Source organism: Plecotus auritus, assembly GCF_963455305.1.
Source record: "Plecotus auritus genome assembly, chromosome: 12".
Taxonomy (NCBI): domain Eukaryota; kingdom Metazoa; phylum Chordata; class Mammalia; order Chiroptera; family Vespertilionidae; genus Plecotus; species Plecotus auritus.
Genome location: NC_137778.1, coordinates 38,957,092 through 38,981,561, shown reverse-complemented (window position 1 = coordinate 38,981,561; position 24,470 = coordinate 38,957,092). Strand labels below are relative to the sequence as shown.

Sequence of the window (24,470 nt, the reverse complement as noted above, 5' to 3'; positions counted from 1 at the left end):
CTTCCTCCCTGTCGCTGTGGAGAGCAGGGCTACGTGGTGGTCAGAGAGCGCTGGTTGAGAGCAGCCCCTGTTTCTAGATGACGGAAAGGCCCCTCCCCTCCCCCCTCCCTCCGCCTCGTGTAGGTAGAAGGCCCGGTGCCAGCCAGTTTTGATCAGTTGCAGCGCTGAGATTTGAAGCTCAGAGAGACCCCGCGTTTGGGGACAAAGAGGCCCACCCCGGGCTGAGAGCAGGGGGACCGTGTCCGCGGACAGCGTGTCCTTAACTCTGGGCTCCTTCTGTCCCACTGGCCTCTGCTCTCTCCCGGCCGGGTCTTCCTTGAGGCGCGCGCTCCAGCTAAAGACCTCAGTCCAAACTGCGTCGGAGGGCGCCACTTAAACCCGCCAAGGAGCTCAGCCAAGTGTTTGTGGAGCCTCAAGTGAACAGCTGCCTCCCGCCTTGAGCCAGCGCCTGCATTATTCATCCTTCTGGCTTTCAGATCCTCCGTTGGGATCCAGAAACTGCTCCTTCCACAGCCACCTTAGTGGGTAACGTCCAACTCCCGGCCACCCCACCCCAACTCCCAGCCTCCTTCTTACTTTGCTTGGGTGGGCGCGTCTCTGTTTTGTCCAGGCCCCTTCTCTCCTCCTTAACAGAGTCTCAGAGGCTGCTCCAGACTCCTCTGGCTTCTACCCAATCTCTCCCCCCCTGGTCCCAGCAGCCTTGCACTCATTTTGTTGGCTTCTCTTCATTTTATTGAGCTTTCCTTAAAATATTCCACCATGCCCTAAGAAGTAAGCAAGTTTGGTCTTTAGCAGCTTTCTCGTTCCTTCTGCCTCTCTCCTGGGGCCGCCTCCTTCTAGCCTAGTCGCCACCATTGACCTTGTCCAGCCTCCCCCCGCCCCCCCCCCCCAGGTGTCCCTGAGTGTGTCACATGTGACAGGCACTGTGTAAATGCTTTGCCTGCATTTTTCCATTTCATCCTCACAACGCACCATGGTGGTAGAGACTGTTATCCCATTTTAGAGGTGAGAAAACTGAGGGAGGCCCAGAGAGGTTGAGCAACTTGCCCAGGGCCACACAGTCAGTGGGAGTAGGGATTCCGACCCAGGTCTGTCATACTCTCTACCCACTCTGCCTAACACACCATCCCTCAAGTCAACAAACATTTATCAAGAGTCTACAGCATGCAAAGCACTATGGGAAATAGTTACTTGGAGAGGAAATAGAAATAAAATAAGATTCTGTCCATGCCCCTAAAGAGATTATCAAGAAGACGTGTAATATACATGGGAGTGTAAGGGACAAAGAGCCACAGTGTTCTGAATGCTCAGAAGAAGTAATAATTAGCGCAAGGGATGTGAAGGTCCCTTCAGGAGGTCTTTTTTAGCTAAACAAAAATCTACAGATGGGATGAGAGCAAATGTCAGGGAAAGAGCCTCCAGACACTGCAGGAACCTGGGAATTGTTGCAAAGCGGCTTAGATGTTTAGCTGTTGGGCTCTGGGTCAGAGCCCCTTTTTTATTTTTATTTTTTGTTAATCCTCACCTGAGGATATTTCTCCATTGATTTTTTAGAGAGTGGAAGGGAGGGATGAGGAGGGGAAGAGAGAGAGAGAGAGAGAGAGGTGAGAGAGACACATCGACTGGTTGCCTCACGCACACACCAGGGCCAGGGATTGAACCTGCAACCCAGCACTCTAACCACTAGCACACGGAACAGGGCTGGGTCAGATTCTTGATCCCTTTGATCTTAGTCAAGTACTCAAATATCTGGGAGCGTGAGTTTCTTTATCTGCAAAATGGGAGCTACTCCCTGCCTCACAGGAGTGCTGGGAGGCTCAGCTAAGATGGTAAAGGGCTGAGCATGGTACCCGGACTATGTTCTTAAGGCTCAGTGATGCCCTGAAGAACAGCATTTACTAAATATCTTCTTAGGGTTAGGTGGCTTCACACGGATTAGCTCAGCCAGTCTCAGGTTCAGGCTGTCAGTTTTGTTGGGCACGGCTGTCGTTGTCCTAACAGACGAGGGAGCCAGGCTCCGAGGGCTCTGAAATGTGCTCAAGGTCATCTGGTCACTGAAGGGCCTTCTCCAGTGGGTTCTGCCTGGCTCTGCAAGGCCATGCTTTTGCTTCTGCATGAGTCACCAAGAAGTCCTGGAGTGGAGTCACCAAGTGGAAGTGAAGGCGTCAACATTCAGGGCACCTCGGAGGACACTGGCTGCCCAACTGAAGTATCTCCTGGTGACCTGCAAACACTGAGCTGTGTTCCTGCCTCAGTGGGGACAGACAACCAGAGCAGCCAGTTTCCCCTGGAAATGTCTACATTTCTGGCAAAATCTGCCCAGTCTGCATGGGATGGTGGGGTGGGGGGCACGGGTGTCCATCCTTGCTACAGGCAGCAGTGGGAGTCAGCATACAATGGAATGGACCCAGGATTGGAAGATAGTTGGACATGGATTCAAATCCCAGCTCCCAGCCTCAGAAGCTGAGCGACCCGGGAGAGGCACTTGTGACTGGTCTTCGGTTTGCTTGTCTGCAGACAAGGATGATCCTCATCGCGCTGGCCTCCAGTGACCGGGAGAGAGGTCCCCAGCGCCAACGTGTCACCACGTGGGGCACGCTGCCCGGCAGCAGGCCTGCGATAGCTGAATGATGAGGTGGGTATTCTGGATGGCTCCCTGCCCAGGGGAGGAAAACGGACCGACCTCCTGTCAGAGCAAGGCAGCCAGCTCCTGCCACCTCCTGGGAGCCCCCTGGGATTCAGTTCTCCTCGCCCTGCCCGGCCCCACCGAACCGTCCACACGGTGGATTGTAAAGTCCTCCAAGGCCAGCCCTGCCTGACCCTCTGATGACACCCACAGCTGCCACCAGGGTCGCTCACACACAGAGGACATGCTGAATCCCTGCTTACTGACTGAGTCAGTGATGGGGCACCTGCTGGGGGTCCTTTGCTGAGCTCCTCCTTCCAACACTTCCCCTCACAGGGAACCCACCCCTGACCCAGGCCTTTCAAACAGGAAGCTGCCCTGCCCCCAGCCACGGTGCCTTCCTTTCCCAGGGGGCCGAGGCTGTGGATTGTGAGGCCAGGCCACCGGGCCTGAGCTGCGGGCTGTTTTGGCCAGGCCTCTGCCAGCCCCGCCGTTCCTCTCGTCCTTCCCTGGAAAGCCTTGGCTGGAGCCAGATGCCAATAGGCCAGAGTTCCTACTGCAAACCAGGGGCTTCCCTGGGGCCGAGTGACCTCCTCTGGGCCGTGGACCAGAGCCCAGGCGAGTGCTGTGTCCGCGGCTGTGGCTGCGGGAGGCCTGGGCTGCATCCCAGAGAATGAGGGCCTCGCTCCGCTCCGTGGCTGAGAATCTCAGAGGCTGCGGGGGCCTTGGAGACCCAGCTCCACGTCCCCATTGTCCAGTGGGGGATATTAAGGGCTGAAGAGGCCCAGCGACCCGGATACCGTCACAATGCACTCTGGGGGCAGAGATGTGCTGGCCCCTGAGCGATTTCTGCCACCCAATGAGCTCCCTGTGCCTGGACTGGAAGATTCCGAAGTCTGACTTCCACCCCCTTTCTTTCTGGGCCCTGCGTTTGGCTTTCCCAGGAAGAAGCTGGCTCTTTAGTTTATTATTGCTTTTTATTTCAGATGAAGAGGGACTGGGAAGAATCGTAGCTCTGATAAAAAAAATATACTATCATTGTGCCCATTTCACAGAAGAGAAAACTGAGGCTCAGAGATATGAAGTAGCTTGCCCAAGCTCTCACAGCTAGCACACGGCAGTGGTGGGGTTCCAATGGAAGCGACTGGCCTCATCGCATTGCACAGGCCAGGCTGTGCTGGGAGACTCAGTCTGTTTCATGCCTGAGGTTGGGCAGTGGCCAGAGGTGAAGCAGGGAGCATAGGAGCAAAGGGAAATCCCCAAGGAGATGGGGATACTCTCAGGTTTGGGCAGCTCCCTGCAGGGATCCAGTCACTTCCTCCCAATAGCCACAGGTGGGAGGAAGATTCTAGAAGCAATTAAAAAGGGTAGGAACTTTCCTTTCGGCGCTCCCACTGTTCTTTGAGCCCCAGTGAGTGTTTTTTTAATCGTTTTTTTTTTCCAAATCAGTAAAACTGGAGGCTCAAATCAGTTCTCCAAAATTCCTCCTCTATGAGCAGCCCGCTCGATCCAGCACTGAGCGAGTCCTCATATGGAAGCACCCACCCCCCAGCAGTGCCAGGGAGGAAGGGCCAGCGCTGTCCGGGCGTCGAGGTCTTAAATGAGTGGAGGAGGCACACAGTCTGGAAGAACACATAACCGGGTCCTTGACTTCGGGCTCAATGGCCCTTCTAACCATCACAGAGTCCACTGGAAGAGCTGGAGTGTCGGGGACGGCGCTTTCCTGGTCCCATCCTCCAGGTCCCCCTCGTTCCAGGGCTGTTGCATCTCCCCGACTTCCTGACTCTCAAAAGACCGGGCTTGAGAGTGGAGAGCCGCTTCCCCCAGACCCTCCCATCTCTCTGCCGCGAGTGCTAGGGGGTGGAGAGGGCTGTGGGAGAGGCGGCCCCACAGACAAGACAGCATCCCTGCAGGATGAGTTCGCCCTGCCCGGACTAACAGCTCCTTGGGCCCCCCTCCCACTGCTGTGCTCGGCTTGCATGGGCTTCCCTGCAGAGGGTGTCCGCCTGGGTGGGGGAGGGGGGGGAGGAGACAGAACAATACCTGGGCACATCCACATCCATCTCCCTCTCTATAATAGAGCCACCTGCTTTATGGACAAGGAAACGGGGGTCTGAAAATGAGTCATCCAAGTCCTATAGCGAATAGGGGGCAAGATCTCACCCCACACCTGCCTGCTAACCACTGAGCTAGCAGGTCTAGCGTTTGCTGACTGGCATGGAGGCTCAACCCAACCCTAAAGAGGGCCTCACACTCCGCAGTGAGGTCCCCGGTTCTCTCCGAAGCAAACCACCCGTGCACCCCAGCCTTGGCAGACTCGCCTCCGACCTTCTCTACTATGCGGCCCCCCGGCGTGTCCAGCTAAACAAAACCCTTTGCTGAGACAGGATCCCTCCATCCTTCTCCCCCAGCCCTGAGCCATCCCGTATCATCAGCCTCCCCCTTCCTTCCGCCAGCAGGGGCTACTTCTGCCAGGCCAGAGGCCCGAGGGCGCCGATGGCTCCGTCAAGTGGCATCTGGCCCGCAAAGCCCTTGCCGGGAAGCCCGGTGTGCCCACCTGCCTGGGCATGTTTGCCGCTTGGCAGGACCGAGTGACCCAGTTTCCCCAGCGGGGACGCTGATCAGCAGGCTGCGCAGTTTGGCATCCGCGTGTCTCTGCTGTCCCCTGCCGGCCGCTGAGCAGGAGGCTGGGGAGCGCAGGCAACCCCACCGGGGGTTCCGCCGGGAGCTGCCTCTCAGGCTTGTAAATGTTTGCTCAATTAACTGAACGAGCGAGTGGATTGTGTACAGTTACAGGCTCTGGGGCCTCACGCCTCCCGAGAAACAGGGACTGCCCTCGGCAAAACTGACTGAGCCTGGGCTCCCTCCAGCTACCCCCTGGGCAGTCCCTTCTCCCTTCCTGGATGCTCCCGCCCCCAAGGCCTGCAGCCTTCACTACGAAGCTCTAGAATTTCCCAGGCCCAGGCCAGCTAGTTCCTCCCTTCCTGCCTCATTACAGTCTCTCCCACCGCATCTCCACCGAGTGCTCTCAAGTCTCTGCTTGCATGCCTCTAGTGACAGGGAGCTCACTAGCTCTCAGAGTAGCCTTTTCCACCTTCTGAGAGCTAAGATCAAAAGAACGGTCTTCCTTTTGACATTAAATCTGCCCCTTATCACTGAGCTCCTCCTTCCAACACTTCCCCTCACAGGGAACCCACCCCTGACCCAGGCCTTTCACCTGTGTACCTAGGGACGGCCTGTCAGTTCCTTGCACATGGCAGTCACAGCAAAGCGGCCTCCATGGTGGCTTCTGGAATGCCTTTCCTTCCCCCAAGCAGTGAGGAACCTCCAAAGAGCAAGCTGATCCATGGAGCTCCCCGCCTGGGCGTGCTCGGGCGTCGGCAAGCTCTGTCCGGACCCTCCGAGGGCAGGAAAACAGCTCATCTCCCTCCTGGTCAACCGCTGGAGAGCTGCCTCTCCAGACAAAGTGATTCTCACTGTAATTCCACCTGACTTTGGGCAACACGCATGGCCATTCGTTAGTTCAATGTACACAGCTCCCCGTGAGTCCAAGAAGGAGTCTTGGCTGTTCTGGGGGTTGGGAACAAAGGGATGGGGAGTATCTCTCAAGTCATTCCCAGGCCCCACTCCCTCTCCAGACCTAGCAGAGCAAGCCCTGGTCATTGGCAAGAGTTTCCTCTTCCTTCTCCCTCGAAGGACAGTGAGGGTGTGGTTTCCTACACCATGCATTCTGCTATGGTGATGGAACTGAAACCAGCACAGTGTCTGCAATAATCAGAGACTCTGGTCAATGGATCCCCAAGCGTCTCTTGAGCTCTGACTAGAAATAAGTGTCCCCACCCCTGTGCTGAACACCCTCGGGGGGAGGTGTGCCTCCATTCCTTGCCTCCAAGAATGCGGAACCGGCTGGGGTGGAACGAGGCAGAATAAAGTATATGAGATAATCAGAGGGAAAGTCAAGGGAAGAGCCATGTGGGATGGGGTTTGCTGAAGGTCAAATGGAAGAAGAACTTGAAGTTGGGCTTGGAAGCACCAAAGAGAAGGTGTGCCATGGGCGGTGTGATTGAAGCGGCAAGGGAACCGGTGGACACGGGGCCAGGGCCAGGCTGCCCACTGCCGCTCAGGGAAGGAATTGCTCCACAGCCAGTGGACCCCAGCCACGGCAGGGGATTCCTCCACGGCAGAGAGCTGCTTCGCCCACGGTCGCGCTCCTTCCCACGGGGAAAATTCTGTTTTAGATGTGAGTTTGGGTTGACATCAAGACTCCCGAGTGGAGACATCTTCTGGGCAGTTGTGTATATAAAACAGGAGAGTAGATAAGAGGTCAGGACGGAAAAGGTTGATTTGGGAGCGATGTCAGCCTGTATCTTCCAAAGATGGCCACAACAAGATCTCCCATCCACACGCTCTTCTGCATTGTGACCGTGCCACTGCCCCATCAAGAAGTGGAGTCTAACCCAGCTGGTGTGGCTCAGGGGATGAGCGTCGACCTATGAACCAGGAGGTTATGGTTCAATTACCAGTCAGGGCGCATGCCCAGACTGTGGGCTCGATCCCCAGTGTGGGGCGTGCAGGAGGCAGCCGATCAGTGATTCTCTCTCATCATTGATGTTTCTCTCTCCTCCCTTCATCTCTGAAATCAATAAAAATATATTTAAAAAAAACAACAAACTAAGTGGAGTCTAATTCTATGTCCCACCCCTTGAATCTGAGAAGACTTGTGACCGCTTTGACCCAGGTATGTGAAAGTTAGGCTGTGCAACTTCTGAGGCCAGGTTCAGAAAGGCCATGGGGCTTCTCTGTGGATGGAGCCTGATGCCATGTAGAAGGCTGAGGACCCCGTGGGTGGAGCCAGATGCCATGTAGAAGACTGAGGACCCTGTGGATGGAGCCCAATGCCATGTAGAAGGCTGAGGACCCTGTGGATGGAGCCGGATGCCATATAGAAGGCTGAGGGCCCTGTGGATGGAGCCAGATGCCATGTAGAAGGCTGAGGACCCCGTGGATGGAGCCGGATGCCATGTAGAAGGCTGAGGACCCTGTGGGTGGAGCCGGATGCCATGTAGAAGGCTGAGGACCCCGTGGGTGGAGCCGGATGCCATGTAGAAGGCTGAGGACCCTGTGGGTGGAGCCGGATGCCATGTAGAAGACTGAGGACCCTGTGGGTGGAGCCGGATGCCATGTAGAAGGCTGAGGGCCCTGTGGGTGGAGCCGGATGCCATGTAGAAGGCTGAGGACCCCGTGGATGGAGCCGGATGCGATGTAGAAGGCTGAGGGCCCCGTGGATGGAGCCAGATGCCATGTAGAAGGCTGAGGACCCCGTGGATGGAGCCCGATGCCATATAGAAGGCTGAGGGCCCTGTGGATGGAGCCCGATGCCATGTAGAAGGCTGAGGGCCCCGTGGATGGAGCCTGATGCCATGTAGAAGGCTGAGGGCCCCGTGGATGGAGCCAGATGCCATGTAGAAGGCTGAGGGCCCCGTGGGTGGAGCCCGATGCCATGTAGAAGGCTGAGGACCCCGTGGGTGGGAGCCGGATGCCATGTAGAAGGCTGAGGACCCTGTGGATGGAGCCAGATGCCATGTAGAAGGCTGAGGGCCCTGTGGATGGAGCCAGATGCCATGTAGAAGGCTGAGGACCCCGTGGGTGGAGCCAGATGCCATGTAGAAGGCTGAGGAGCCTCAGATGACTCTGCTGCAGCGGCCATGGGTTGCAGATGACAGCCGATGTCAACTGCCAACCATGTGAGTGGCCATCTTGGATAATCAGCCTGGGTAAGAGGATTAAAGCTGCAGCCAACACCTGGTGGCAACAACACGAGAGGCCTGAGCTTTAATCGTCCGGTGGAGCCGTTCTCAAATTCCTGGTCCACGATTGTTTCAAGCTGCTGAGCACGGGGGTCCTTTGTTCGGTAGCCACAGGAAGGGGAGCGGGCGTCATTAGCTGTAAGTATGTAGCTATATATATTTGTATATAACATACTTACATACATAAAATATAGCTGCAGCTGTCTCTATCTCTAACTGTTTCCTATTAGTTCTGATTCTCTGGAGAACCCTGCTAATACAAGCAGAGCTCAGGAATTTGCTTTTGAAAATGCGATCCTTGGGTCATTTTATTTTTTAATTTTTGCTTATTTTTAAAATATATTTTTACTGATTTCGGAGAGGAAGGGAGAGGGAGAGAGAGAGAGAGAGAAATATCAATGATGAGAGAGAATCATTGACCTGCCTCCTACATGCCCCCTACTGGGGATTGAGCCTGCAACCCAGGAATGTGCCCTGATGGGGAATCGAACCGTGGTCACCTGGTTCATAGGTCCATGCTCAACCACTGAGCCATGCTGGCCGGGTGGGGTCATTTTATTTTGATGCTGGTCGGCAAACCGTAACCTCCAGGATACAGTTCTTCACAACCCAACACTCCCCTCCCCTCCTGTTAAACATAAAAATCTCACCACTCCCCTCAAGAGGACGGTGGCTTTGCTGCAGAACCCATGCACCCTCTACTTATCTACCAGCTTTCCTAGTTTGAGCTTGAATTCCTGTATTTTATATTATAAAAACAATCATGCTACTCTCATTCTTGATAAATAAATGTATAAAACGAAAGTTGCGAATGAATAATTAATGTAATGTGCTTTTTAAATATGCATGTGCATAAAATTTATAAATTAAATAGTAACAGGAGGAAAAAAATTACTCTTTCAGATAATTATCCCCATCACCGCCCCTTCCACGTCCCCAGAGAATCTGATCTCCAACCCTCCTCCCCCACTGAGTTGAACACCATGAATGTTTCCTAGTCATACTAGTCTGTCCGCTTGGAGGGCTTTTTGTTCTTTTGACAAATATTGATGAAATTCAGCACATGCCAGGCACTGTGCTGTGCAATGCATGCCCCTTCCAGAGAGAAGCAATGGATTCCTTGTCTGAGGGCCCCAGCCCCTGAGTTTGTGCTTCCACGAAAGCCTCGTCATTCCGTGAGATAGGTGTCTCCTTCTCAGACTGTGCAGCTTCTTAGGTCAGGGATTCTGTCTTGTTCATCTTTGTATCCGTCACTGGCACCGTGCCGATCAGTGGGAACTCAATGAGTGTTGATGAATGAGTTCATAAATGAATGGTGATAGCCCAGGGTCTGGCACATCACAGATGATCAATAAATATTGGTTGAAATGCAATTGAATTGAAGGTGCAGAGCACAGAGACAAGGGCAGAGAGAATTTCGAGAAGGAGTGGTTGCTGAACACTGTGAAAAAGACACCAAAAGATGGAGGAGGGTGAACCCTGGGGGTGGGTGGAAGGAAACATTGGAGTTGACAAAAAGAAAGTTCATGTGAAATCCTAGCCACTGACAAAATATTTACCACAAAACCAGTAAGTGAAGATCGGTATTTACTGACCCACAGAATGTTGGGGGTGCCTCTTTAAATCTAGTTATTGAGAGAGATCCTTTGAACCCTGTGGTTTATTATGCCACTAATGCACTAATTAGCAAATTAAAATGCCCACGCATTAGCTATCAAGCTTAAATGTCTTCTCCTCACACTTGAATTAGAAGTTTGACCTTACAGTTACCCTTTCGATGAAAAGACGGGGCCACTAGCTGAGGTATCATCACCTCAGTTGCTTTCTCCACTGATTCTTGGGACAAGCATTGATCATGCTACAAACCGTGCTGAGTAGAGTCCATTCTGCAGTTAATGGGCAGCTTCTATTCCTGACCTAAGAAATTGTCTAGACCCCTTGTTCTAAAATTTTCCCCATCACAGTACTGTACCTGATCACAACAAAGGAGGGGGGAATGGATATTGATTAGGCAACAGGCAGTGTCACCCATAATGTGTAAGGATGACTTCAAATCAAATGTTTTTCAGCCGGGAGAAAGCAAAACAAGCTGGGTCACGGTGACTTAGTGGTTGAGCGTCGACCTGTGAACCAGGAGGTCATGGTCAGGGCACATGCCCAGGCTGGATCCCCAGTAGGGGTGTGCAGGGGGTGATCAATGATTCTCTCTTATCATTGATGTTTCCCTCTCTCTCTCTCCCTCTCCCTTCCTCTCTGAAATCAATAAAACAAAACAGTATTTTAGTGTACACATATTCTTATCTGAAGAAAAAAAAGAGATTATAAGCCTATATACCTCCTGGGGTTGTTGTGAGGGTGAAGTAAGCTAATGAGGAAAGTTTTAGCAGAGTGCCTGGTATGTAGTATGTGTTTAGTAAGGCTGGCTTTTGTTTTTATCATCTATTGATAAATGGGTTATTTAACACGATGTGTTGTTCGGATTTCTACTTGTGGGAAGGAGGGGCTGCTGCTGCTACCATGTTACTTCCAGCTCCCAGGTTCATAGGAGATACAGTGGAAAGCCCCACAGCAGCAGCCCGTGGACCTGCGCTCTGTCCCCCACCTTGCAGACTTAAGTGCCTCACTGAGAAAGTCACCAACATACGTGCAATTACAGGACCGTGTGGGCTGTCCATTCTGTGCTTACCATGTACCGTGCACTGTTCTAAGCTCTGTGTGTGTTTTATCCCATTTAATTCCCCACAGGAAGAGATTCTGTGATTTTTACCGTTGTTGTTATTGTTTTAATCCTCACTGGAGGACATGCTTAGAGGAAGGGAGAGAGACAGAGAGAGAGAAAGAGAAAGAAACATCAATCAGTTGCCTTTGGTATGTGCCCTGAGCACATGTCCCGGTCAGGGATCGAACCTGCAACCCAGGTATGTGCCCTGACCGGAAACCAAACTGGCAACCTTTTGGTGCATAGGATAACCATCAGCCAACTGAGCCGCTCTGGCCAGGCGGATTTCCCCCATTTTACAAACAAGCAAATCAAGGCCCAGAGAGATTAACAGTAGAGGCCCACAGCAGAGCTGGATTTAAATCTAGGCTGGCTGGCCCGGAGTCCATGCTCTTAACCACTGCCCTTTAAGATGTCTGGATAAATGAAAGATAATTATGTTAGGTTTTAGTCACCTAGGAGAAGTTATAGCACAGTGCTTTCCTGTAATAATATTAAAGGATGAACCACATGTATAGCTCTGAAGTACATACTAAAAACCACTGGATTGTACACTTTAACTGGGTGAACTTTATGGTATGTAAATTATATCTTAATAAGGCTGTTAAAAAAACCCCCACAAACCACAAATAAGAGTCTTTATAATGCAAACTGGGTCCTAAATGATTGTTGGCTATTTTAGAGATTTATTATATGCCTGTGAGTAAAATACACATTTTTTTTTTTTTTTTTTTGCAGATCAAACAAACAAACCTCACTGTCAGGAGACTATTTTATGAAGGAATGGAACATTTTAATCCTATTGGTGGGAAATTTTTTTCAATTCCCAGCTTCAGGCCTTTTTATATCTGCCAGGAAATTGAATAGCTCTCAGCTCCCAAGATACATTTGCTGTTGCAATTAAATGTCTATATGTGCATTAAGGATATACAAACAATGAAACTCAGGAAGAAAGTGGAAAGAGGACATTTCATTGAAAGCATACTGATACATCCTTTAATTGTACAGTTTTCTTCCATGTGCGTAACTTTTATTTTTGCTTTTTCCTTTTCCATTCAAAACATTTAAAGGAGATAAAGCACTTTATTTATGTATTTTAAATATTTTTATTGACTTCAGAGAGGGAGAGGGATAGATAGAAACATCAATGATGAGAGAGAATCATTGATCGGCTACCTCCTGCACACCCTCCACTGGGGATCAAGCCCGTAACCCGGGCATACGCCCTGACCAGGAAGTCGAACTGTGACCTTCTGGCTCATAGATCAAAGCTCAACCACTGAGCCACACTGGCCAGGTGAGAAAGCACTTTATAAAGAAAGCTAGTTGTGGCCGCTCTCCTGCTGGGCCGCATCCGCTAGGGCCTTTGAGTTGTATAGCTCCAAGGGGCCAGCACTGACCCCAAAATGAGTGATAGCAGTTTTTCCTCAACACACTTGGTTTTTGACAAGGCAGAGGCGATCAAAACGCTGCTCTGATGCTCAGAGAATCTGTTGGTAGCTTAACTCTGGTTTCATGGCCGCTAAAAGATCTTCCTTGCCGGGTCAGCTGCCATGACAAATCTGGCATAGAGTCACAAGGAGATCAGATGAAAATTTGGACTGGATCTCAACAACTCCATCACCAACACCAGTAAAGGGTTCAAAGTCCTGGCCCCCTAAACCATGGGTCACTTTCCTGCTCTCAGCTCTAATGCACATGTGTGAAAATAGGCTGATTCAACCCTACGAGGGAGCTTTGTACTTTAAAGAACACAAAGGAACTGAATTTTTTTTTCACTATTCTGACTCAGTATGCATCAACGTATTATGCCATTATTCAGTTCTGTCATGGACACACACATGGCAGAGGCTGTATTTCGGCTCTGTTACCGCTAATGGCATCCAAGCCTTTCCTATTTACCCATTGAACTTACCGGTCCTCTGGACACCAGTTATCAGTCCCCTTAGGCAAGCCTTCCTGGTGCAGCCAGGCATGGGCAGTGGCACGTCACGCTCACTGGAATTTCAAACCGCAAGCCACTAAGCCTAGCAGACAGGAGGGCAGCACCACAGACACTGGTAGCAGCTCCCTGAATGCCCTCCTTTGCTCCCTCCTATCATGAGATTGGGAATGGGCGCTGATCTGGTCATTATCTTTTCCTTCAATCAGTGAGTCATCTAAGCAGGTCATTTAGGCCAACAGTAGTCACTCTGGAGCCTGGTTTATCTGCATTGGCTATTACCTTAACTGATCAGATAATGGCTTAAGTTCAGTTTCTTGTTGTATTAATATAATGTTGAAATAGATTAAAACCTCCTACGCAGTTGTTTTTTTTTTTTTTTCTGAATGTTTTGTGCTTTTAGAAATACTATGTTGGTTGTTGGTGGTTTTTTGTCCCCTAGCATCCAGATTTTTATCTTTAAATATCATTTCCCACTAACAGAAACCAGAACTCCTTGGAGAAATGACTGATTCCATATCTGGGGCAGAAAATATATCAGATAAACCTGGACCAAAATAATCAAGAGGGGCAAGACTGGGAAGAGAGTATAGATGAATCAAGGCTGACGAGATAATGTTGAAATTGGGTGGCACGTAGTTCTTCATAGTATTCTACATTTGTATATTTTTTACTTTTTCCATAAAAACTTTTTTAAGGAAAGCTCAAATTAATTTCTATTAAAAAGATGAAACACTAACAGCATGTACATGGTAAAACAAGTTTCATCTTAATAATACATAGAGGTATATAATGAAAAGTTGAGTCTCTCTCCCACGCAGACCGGAGGTGCCCCCTCTTCAGCATGGTCTTGCAACAATTTCCAAAGATTCTCAATGAAGTTTCTATGAATATATAAAAATATATGCACATATATGCAAATGGTAGCATACTATACTTTGTTCTATGCCTTATAAAGTTTTAACAGCTACTTTTACTGCAACGACTATGTGTATGTAATATATACAATACCATGAATTTTTATGCCTTTATATATTGGGCTTCTTTCAAGCTTCTTTGAGCTAATTAAGACAAAAAGCCCACATCTTCACCTTCCTCAAAATTATTTAGAAAGAGAAGCGTGGCTAAGGAGGGCTTGCAGTCCCTAATCCTAAGCGTTTTCAAGTTTAGGTTTCAGTTTGGGGGACATTATTGCTACCTTGAAGAAGGTCGTGTTTAAAAACATCGGACATTCTTTACTCCATATTGGACCCTGAGAGAGGTGGCTGGAGAGATCAAGACAAGAATCCTCATATCATGCCCGCAGGATACCTGGCAGGACTGCAGAAAGCCCAGTGGCTGTGATGACCTCAGGGCCACCACCCTCCCCTGCGGGAGGGTGAGCGGCAGGACAGCGGCTGCGCCTGATCTCGGTGTCTCCAGCACTTCGCACAGGCGCTCTTACAGGGGTGGGCAAACTTTTTGACTCGAGGGCCACAATGGGTTCTAAAACTGGACCGGAGGGCCGGAACAAAAGCATGGATGGAGTGTTTGAACTAATATAAATTCAAAGTAAAGGAGCGGAGGGGAGAGCAAGAGAACCGGATAGAACAGCCGGATCTGGCCCGCGGGCCGTAGTTTGCCCAAGGCTGGAACACAATCGAGGTCTCTGGAAAGAATGAAAGTTGGGGTTTGAAGCGCATAATGATGGAGGGAGCCCAAAGAGGTGGACTTACAGACAGCAAGGCGATTATGCCACAGGATTCTAAACAATAGTAGCGGGGTGGGCGGTATGTGCAAGAAGCCCCAGGAAAAAAATAGGTGACACAGCCACATGGTGCGTCAATTTCACTCTATTATTTAGCGGGAGGGGGATAATAAAAAAACAAACAGCTCTATTACGGGACTACAAAACCCCAAGTCCACGTGAACTCATAACATAAAACAGGAAGCCCACAGCCACGCCCGCGCAGAGCGTCCGCCACTCCCCGCGGTTACCCGGGCACCAGGGCGGGAACTGGGCGCGCCAGGTGAGCAGGGCTCCGGGCGAGGACCTGTCCCTGCTGCACAGCTTCTCGGCTGCGGGACCCGGAGCCGCGCTGACCTCTGCCCCGCCCGGACGTTAACGTGACCCGGGGCTGGTGACCTGTGAACTCCCGGCGGCCTGCCCCGCGGGCTCCAGGGGCAGCGCTCTCTCGCGCATGGCGAGTGGGGCTTTCTCTGGCTGTTCACAAAGAGGCCCGAGGGACTAAGATGGTGTCCGCTGGGCGCCCCGGGAGCGGCCTCCAGAAGGATTTGTGGGCCCTACCGCCGGAGGTAGGAAGTGGGGAGCCCAGAAGTTCCGCTCCCACGGCCGAAGCACAGCAGAGTACGCTGCGCGACGGAACTAATGTTTGCGGGCAGAACGCCCGAAGCTCGGAGAGGCGGAGCGGGATTCTGATCACCATCTCGCGACGTCTCAGTGACGTCGCACAGCACTCGCGTGTTCCACTCTTTCACCTTCAGTCCACTCCCTCAGTACGTGGGCCTACCCCTTTAAGCGAGTGATTGACAGTTATCTCAGCCATTCAACGTCCCCATCACCATCCAATCAGATTTAAATTTCTCTCAGCCGCCAAAGGAGTTGGAAAAAGGGGTCGAAAGAGGGAGAGCTCTCTCGCGCGAGATCACTGTGAGGCGGCCTCTGAGGAAAAAAACGCCAGAAAAGATGGCCCGACCTTCCAAGTAGTGGGTTAAAGGACGGGGTCGAAAACCAATAAAAGGAATGAGGAGGTGGGATCATTGCTTTCCGTAGCCAGAAGTACCGTTACAGGGCACACTTTTTGTCCAATCAACGCCTCCAGACTTTGGCTCAGGTGACCATAGAGTGCGAGGGGCGGAGCTACAGCCTGGCGCGAGGAACCGTTAAGATGGACAACGAATGTAACCAATGAGGTACTCCGACTAAGGCGTTGGGAACCCAATAACAGTGGTCGGGCGGGCGCCTTCCCGGAGCGCGGGGAGATGTAAAGACAGACAAGTAGTTTTCCCAATGAGACTGTAGAAGAGGGGAGCTACTTGACCAATGGAGGCTGCGGGGCGGGATCCTTTGCAGCGGCGGAGCCCAAGATGGCGGCATGCGGTTCCGCTGTGTGAAACCAGCGCGGGGCGGCGGGTTAATCAGCTCCGCGGAGACGACCTCCGACGACCCGCAACAATGAAGGGGAAAGAGCGCTCTCCAGTCAAATCCAAACGCTCCCGTGGTGGTGAGGATTCGACTTCTCGTGGGGAGCGGAGCAAGAAGTTAGGGGGCTCTGGCGGCAGCAATGGGAGCAGCAGCGGTAAGACCGACGGCGGCGGGTCGCGGCGCAGCCTTCATCTCGACAAGTCCAGCAGCCGAGGCGGCAGCCGCGAGTATGACACCGGTGGGGGCAGCTCCAGTAGCCGCTTGCACAGTTACAGCTCCCCAAGCGCTAAAAATTCCTCGGGCGGGGGCGAGTCGCGCAGCAGCTCCCGAGGTGGAGGCGGGGAGTCACGTTCCTCGGGGGCCGCCTCTGCTGCTGACGGCGGGGAGTACAAGACGCTGAAGATAAGCGAGTTGGGGTCCCAGCTGAGTGACGAAGCGGTGGAGGACGGACTGTTTCACGAGTTCAAACGCTTCGGTGATGTAAGTGTCAAAATCAGCCATCTCTCGGGTTCTGGCGGCGGGGATGAGCGCGTAGCCTTTGTGAACTTCCGGCGGTCAGAGGACGCGCGGGCGGCCAAGCATGCCAGAGGCCGCCTGGTGCTCTATGACCGGCCCCTGAAGATAGAAGCTGTGTATGTGAGCCGGCGCCGCAGCCGCTCCCCTTTAGACAAAGATTCTTATCCTCCGTCATCCAGCGTGGTCGGGGCCTCTGTAGGCGGTCACCGGCACGCTCCCGGAGGAGGTGGTGGAGGCCAGAGATCACTTTCCCCTGGTGGGGCGGCCTTGGGATACAGAGACTACCGATTGCAGCAGTTGGCTCTCGGCCGCCTGCCCCCTCCACCGCCGCCACCATTGCCCCGCGACCTGGAGAGAGAGCGAGACTACCCGTTCTACGAGAGAGTGCGCCCAGCATACAATCTTGAGCCCAGGGTGGGAGCTGGAGCAGGTGCTGCTCCTTTCCGAGAAGTGGATGAGATCTCACCGGAGGATGATCAGCGAGCTAACAGGACGCTTTTCTTGGGCAACCTAGACATCACTGTGACCGAGAGCGATCTGAGAAGGGCTTTTGATCGCTTTGGAGTCATCACAGAAGTAGACATTAAGAGGCCTTCTCGGGGCCAGACCAGTACCTATGGTTTTCTCAAATTTGAGAACCTGGACATGTCTCACCGAGCCAAACTAGCAATGTCTGGCAAGATTATAATTCGGAATCCTATCAAAATTGGTTATGGTAAAGCTACACCCACCACCCGCCTCTGGGTAGGTGGCCTGGGACCTTGGGTGCCTCTTGCTGCCCTGGCACGAGAATTTGACCGATTTGGCACCATACGCACCATAGACTACCGCAAAGGTGATAGTTGGGCCTATATCCAGTATGAAAGCCTAGATGCCGCTCATGCTGCCTGGACCCATATGCGGGGCTTTCCACTTGGTGGTCCAGATCGTCGCCTTAGAGTAGACTTTGCAGACACGGAGCATCGGTACCACCAGCAGTATCTGCAGCCTCTGCCCTTAACGCATTATGACCTGGTGACAGATGCTTTTGGACATCGGGCACCTGACCCTTTGAGGGGTGCGAGGGATAGGACACCACCCTTACTATACAGAGATCGTGATCGGGACCTTTATACTGACTCTGATTGGGTGCCACCCCCACCCCCAGTCCGGGAACGCAGCACTCGGACTGCCCCTACTTCTGTGCCTGCTTATGAGCCACTGGATAGCCTGGATCGCAGGCGGGATGGCTGGTCCTTGGACCGGGACAGAGGTGATCGAGATCTGCCCAGCAGCAGAGACCAGCCTAGGAAGCGAAGGCTGCCTGAGGACAGTGGAGGACGGCATCTGGATAGGTCCCCTGAGAGTGACCGTCCTCGAAAACGTCACTGCGTTCCCTCTCCTGATCGCAGTCCAGACTTGAGCAGTAGCCGGGATCGCTACAACAGTGACAATGATCGATCTTCTCGTCTTCTTCTCTTGGAAAGGCCCTCTCCAGTCAAAGACAGACGTAGTTTGGAGAAAAGCCAGGGTGACAAGCGAGACCGCAAAAACTCTGCATCAGTTGAACGTGATAGGAAGCATCGGACAGCTGCTCCCACTGAGGGAAAAAGCCCTCTGAAAAAAGAAGACCGGTCTGATGGGAGTGCAGCCAGCACCAGCACTGTTTCTTCAAAGCTGAAGTCCCCTTCCCAGAAACAGGATGGTGGGACAGCCCCTGCTGCAGCAGCCTCTCCTAAGCTCTGTTTGGCCTGGCAGGGCATGCTTCTATTGAAGAACAGCAACTTTCCTTCCAACATGCATCTGTTGCAGGGCGACCTCCAAGTGGCTAGTAGTCTTCTCGTGGAGGGCTCCAGTGGAGGCAAAGTTGCCCAGCTCAAGATCACTCAGCGTCTTCGTTTGGACCAGCCCAAGTTGGATGAAGTAACTCGACGCATCAAAGTGGCAGGGCCCAATGGTTATGCCATTCTTCTGGCTGTGCCTGGAAGTTCGGACGGCAGATCCTCTTCCTCCGCCACATCAGATACTGCCACCTCTACTCAGAGGCCACTTAGGAACCTGGTGTCCTATTTAAAGCAAAAGCAGGCTGCTGGGGTGATCAGCCTCCCCGTGGGGGGCAACAAAGACAAGGAAAACACCGGTGTCCTTCATGCCTTCCCACCCTGTGAGTTCTCCCAGCAGTTCCTGGATTCTCCTGCCAAGGCACTGGCCAAATCTGAAGAAGATTACCTGGTCATGATCATTGTCCGTGGTGCGTCCTAAAGTCCATGTGTAACTTGTATTTACTGCTTTGACATGGTTCCTGTTTTGTGATGTATAATGGGATACAGCATTAGGTGAAATTTTCTTTTTAATTAGTTGTTTAGTTGTAGCCTTTTTCTTTTTTATATTTTTATAAACCTTATAGAAGTCAGGATAGTTTAGTTATTAAGTGAAAGGGATGCCCTGAAGGTAGCAGGCAGATGGATTTACTTTAATTAGCAGTTCCCACTTGTATGAGTAACTTTTTTCCTCCTCTTCGTTTTTTTTTCTTTTTTAACCTTGAGCTTAAAAAAAAATCCTCAAAGTTACAAAACCAAAATTTTGAAGTCAAAATCTGGAGGAAAAAGCCCATTGATTATATAAAGATATACACCTAAATATGGCTTGACTGGTATGTAGGTAAATAATTTCTGTACCAGAAATATTATTTGTATGAAAAATTTTGATCAGGGACCTCAAAAAGTATAAGCTGGTAAATTGTATAGCTATGTAATTATTTTAATCAGGTATTTGAGTATTTCTCTTAAAATACACGGTTTATTCCCAGAGAGTTTGCTTTAACATAACGCATTTTTTCATTCATTCTTGAGTTCTGTATCCCGTATATGCACTTTTGGTTTGTAGCTGTAACTGTTCAGTAAAAATTGAGGAGTATGTTACAAACCATATGTCTTATGCTTACACTAGTATGCAAGTGAGTAGGTGCTTTTAAACTCAGAATTCTTTGGTCAGTTATTGGTGTGTGGGTTGTTTATACTGATTTTTTTTAGAGAGGTGTAGCAGGTACATTTCTAATTGTGCATATTTCAAAACTCAAGTATTTTCATCAAAGATGAGTTTTTTGTATTCATTCAAATTCCTGATTTCAATAATAGAAAGAAGAGTTGTCTGCAGGCTCATAAGTCATCTTTTGTTTCTATGGGCATTAATCAGCCATGTCTAGATTGCGGAATTTTTTAGTCATCGTGAAATGCCTTTGACATGCTCTTAAAATTTTGCTTGTATTCTTATTTTCATATTTAAACAGTAGCGATGACATTACAGTATGGAAAATGTTTGGACTATCTTTGAAATCTTGGGCTTAATATTTGCACTGGTGTCCAACCATAGAGAATTAAAATGTCAGTGTAAGGAGAACTCTTTTATTGTTTTATTTTCCCACACATCTGGAATTAATTCAAAATAACCCACCCTCACGGTTTTTTTTAAAGCTGAAGATTATATTGACTTCTGGTTCTTAACAAGGGCTTTTGCTGCTTAACAGTAATGGATGATTTTGAGGGTCTTTTTTTTTTTTTTTTTTCCATCTATTCCTTAGCCCCCACTTCTAGTTTCTTAGGTCAATAGTATATCCACTCCTCCCTCCCCCCCCCCCCCCGCCCCACACACACTGCCCCCCGATTTAAATGCAGAAAACTTTGGCTAAGGCCCTTGATATTTAATAATGATTAGAAACTTTAGGACCTTTTGGATCATGGTCATGTTTCTATTCTGTGAAAGTGACTTATTGAAAGCCTGGCAGAACCCAACTGTTTTCTTTCTGTTATCAAAGCTGGTAGTTTAAAATAGCACCAATAATAACCCAGGAAAGTGTCATGTAATTTTTCATTTTTCATTATGACAGGTCTCTAATGCATGTCAGCATGAAAGCCTCACCACTGCTGTGTCTTTTTTGTTTTCTTTAGTTTTCATTATGCAGTCATAAATATTCTTTTTAGTTTTAGAGATTTTTGTTTGTTTGTTTTTAAACTGGAAAAACTAGTCATTTTGAGGGAAGGAAAGTACTAGGCTATGAACACAAACGTCCTTGGTTAGCCTGTAGGGAAAATACCTAAAGTCCTACAATTAAAGCTTTGGGTGGTTTTTGCTTTTTTCTTTCTTTTTTTTTTTTAATATATGTATATGTATATATATATATAGTTTTATTGATTTCAGAGGGGGAGGGAGAGAGAGAGAGAGAAACATCAATGATGAGAGAGAATCATTGATTGCCTGCCTCTTGCATGCCCCCCACCGGGGACCCAGCCTGCTACCCTGGGCATGCACCCTGACCAGGAACATGCCCTGATAGGGGGATCAAACCGCAACCTCCTAGTTCATAGGAGGTTGGCGCTCAACCGCGGAGCCGTGCCTGCTGGGCTGCTTTTTGCTTTTAAAAGGCCGAGTGCGGCATGGTAATATGGCGTAGACACCTGTTCAGAAACTAATGCAAGTGTGCAGTCTGTGCATACATGGGGTCAAAGTACAGTTTGGCTAGATACATTTTTCCAGTTTAAATCTCACTAACCATTAACTTTTGAATATCTTGTGATAAGATGGCTGGACAAATAATTTTGCTCCTTTAGGGAGTGAAGTCCATGACATCTAATTTTATGATAATCCCAAGTGTGTGTGCTCCTCTCTCTCTCTCTCTCTCTCTCTCTCTCTCTCTCTCTCTCTCTCTCTCTCTCTCTCTCTCTGCGTGTGTGTTCTTGCTCCATGTTTGTGTGAATTTTTACTTGACATTGCAGCTTTTGTTAAATCTGGGAAATTAGTGCTTCAATGTTTTAGGAACAATGGCTTGATATCATTTCTAAACGTATGTATTGTAAATACCAAATTATGTTTTGTTTGGTGCTTACCTACAGAGTGCCATCATTCAGATGAATCTCTTATTTGTGATGCCCATTCTCGTGCAGTTTTATAATATTGGTGAACTGTTGACTTAAATCTTCAGAATGGAATGAAAGCAAAAGTCTTAAACTGTCTGGTCTGATGCTGATTGGTCAGAATTTCATTATCTCAGCATTGGGTGTTCTTTGTAACAACCAATTTTTTTCTATTTCTTATACTTTAAAAAAAATACTTGTTTAGTTGATGTTTCTGGAATTCGGTTCAAATGAATGGAAAGAAAATTTCTTCAGTGTATCATTTAATGACTTATTAAGTATTACTGGTGAAAACATCAAGCTAATTAAGACTTTTGGATCACCACTTCAAAGTTTATGGAAAATTAAGCGTTCAGCTCCTAGCCAGTTTTTTAATATTATTTTGTTGGTTGTAACTGGGATTCTTAGAGTTTTCCACACAAAAAAATTAAATTCCTGGTTTAAGATGTATACTTTGACTTTTAACTGAGCGTAGATAGACTTCCCTTTAAAGATTACATCTTAAAATGTCCATCCTCTGGCTTGTATAAGTTTTTGACACATTTTGAAGGTAACATGTTCTGGCCCTTCTCTTAACTAGATCATTTGAGGTACAGTCGTAAAAGTAAGGTGTGTGTTCGTTGCTTTCAGAGTCAAACATGGTTTAGGTTTATTTTAAAACTTATGAGCAGGTTTTCACTGACATTACCTTTTTTTTTTTTTTTTAATTTTAAATCCACTGTTTTTAGACAGTGAAATTGCTCATTATATAGGTGTAGCTTGAATTGTAGTTTGGAACCATTCACCAAAAACTCTGTGGTAACAGAATTAGGAAATCCTCTTGAGAAGAGGGCCTTTATGACTTTTCATGTGAAAAAAAAATTTTGGAGAGAATTTCTGGACATTTTTTTTCTGTCTCTGCCACAATGCATGGTTTTGAGATAGATAGAAGTTAAGTATTAGAACAAGCAGAGGAGACGTGGATGTGACCCTGTTAACATTCTGGTTATAGTGATGTCGCTAAGGGAGGGGAGAAAATGATTCAGGTAACCACAGTGAGCTGTCCATCTTAATAAAAAGTTTTATGTGTGATTTAAACAGCACTGAAAAGTAAAAGTCCTTAAAATGTTCTTGGCTGTTTAGCAATGGGTTTACGTGAGTGTTTTTCTTAAAGTAACAGCTGTTGTCTTTGGTAACACAGATGAAGGTGGATTTTTAAATGGTTTTGTATCTTGACCCCTTTCTATAATAACGGAGCAGTTCTGTATTGCTCCATATAAATTACAGAATGAAAATAGAGGGGGTAAAAGTTTAACTAAACTTTACCGTTTCACAGTTTCATTTTTTAAGTTATATGTAGAATATATTGATTATAGGTTGATTATAAACTTGCTGTCTTCTGAAATTTTTTTCAGTATGTTTTACTCAGTTACATGAGTATAAAGGATATTTTCAGTCCTATAATCCTCACTTAATTGCAGTCTTTAAAAAAAAAATCCACCCTATTCTACTTGTTATTTGTCTGTTCATACAGTAAATTCGTTTCACGGTTTGTGCCAATGGGTATTATTGGTGCTTTTTGAGGTCAAGGTGGACTATCCAGGAAGGGCTTGTTAAGGATGTGTTCATCTATGATGGCATAGGGAAAATATATATATTTTTAATATTGTAAACATTTTTACTGAATAACCTTTTTTTCCCTCCTGCAAGCAAAGCTGGTGAACAGTGGATGAAGATACGGAAATCAAAGCTCTAATGGACCTTTTCGAAGAGAAGTTGTGGCTTATGTGGAGTTTACATGGGCCTCTTGATGGAAGAAAGCTAATCTGTTTAGTATTTGTGCATTTTACTAAAATGGCAGCTTAAAGTTGTGTATCTGCTATTGTGATGCCAATGCCGGTGTTTTAAGTGGAAAAAAATGACCTTGCTTTGTGCTGTATACACAAGATTTCTGGAAAAGTAAAGAAAAACCCTTTTTATGGCTCACACAGCTTAAAAGTAGCTGTCACTCAAACGTGCGCTCACAGTTGAGCTGCTTTTGTTTTATTCTAAATAAATTGTTTCTTTTGAGGAAAATGTTTTTCTGCCTGGAAGTGAATTGACGGCAAACCTTTGACCCCTTTGTTTGCAGCTGAGGCGTTACTTGCTGCTGCTCAGATCTTGTATGTCTTGAGCAAGAAGCAGGGAGACCATCATTTTGACTTATCGCGGTGTGTCAATTCTGAAGGATCACTAGTGTTACTGTGACCCCCTTTGTTTGCAGCGAAGGGGATCATTTGCTTCTCGGTCCTCAACTTGATGAGGAAATGGTGCTGTTGGCTGGCACGAAAGAAGCCGGGGCAAGCACCGTAAGCCTCACCACAGTGCACGAGTCGAGTCGGGGGCTTTGCTGGTTTGAAGAGCCGGAGTTGCTGAAATTTTAAGTTTTGATTTATTTTGTTCACCTGTCACGTTTGGCCTTAGTTTCATTTTTAATTTGAAGAGAAGTTTGCAATTGCTTTATCTTGCACTTAACATTTGCACCAAATTGCCAAAAGAAGGAGAATGCTCCGTTTGCTTTTTAAATGTTAATGATGATGTTAATAAAGCCTTTCCTGACACATTTGAGGAGCTCCTTCGTCTCCAGGGGCTTCTCACCAGAGGTATGCAGTGATGGGTTTAGTTCTGAATGGATGAAGAGTTCCTGAGAGCTAGCGTTTGTAATTAGAACCGTTACTTGGTATCTGTGCCTTACTTGACCTGTGGTTCCACATGCCTTGGATGTGCATGCACCGTGACGGTTTCATAGGTACGAACGCACACTCAGGCCCAGACACCTCGGTTGGTAGTACAGATTGTGAGGAAAAA

General features: G+C 48.8%; 2 protein-coding genes across 4 annotated transcripts in view; both read left to right on the top strand.

The window, feature by feature from the left end:
- KCNC4 (potassium voltage-gated channel subfamily C member 4) overlaps positions 1-12,094 on the top strand; it is an 83,624-nt gene extending 71,530 nt beyond the window's left edge. Inside the window, exon 5 of the mRNA XM_080648977.1 lies at positions 11,891-12,094. The gene's annotated coding sequence lies outside the window, so the exon portion shown is untranslated. The remainder of the gene's footprint in view (positions 1-11,890) is intronic.
- Positions 12,095-14,915: 2,821 nt separating this feature from the next.
- On the top strand, positions 14,916-24,222 carry RBM15 (RNA binding motif protein 15; the record flags this gene model as incomplete). Of its 3 annotated transcripts, none has more annotated exons than XM_080648972.1 (2): positions 14,916-18,985; positions 23,334-24,222. In XM_080648972.1, exons 1-2 carry the CDS (start codon positions 16,138-16,140, stop codon positions 23,354-23,356), a joined length of 2,871 nt encoding a protein of 956 aa, XP_080505098.1. In that variant the 5' UTR covers positions 14,916-16,137. The 3 variants fall into 3 exon arrangements, with proteins under 3 accessions (XP_080505098.1, XP_080505099.1, XP_080505097.1); XM_080648973.1 differs by having other exon boundaries at positions 23,755-23,870; XM_080648971.1 differs by having other exon boundaries at positions 23,339-23,703.
- Positions 24,223-24,470: the final 248 nt, after the last annotated feature.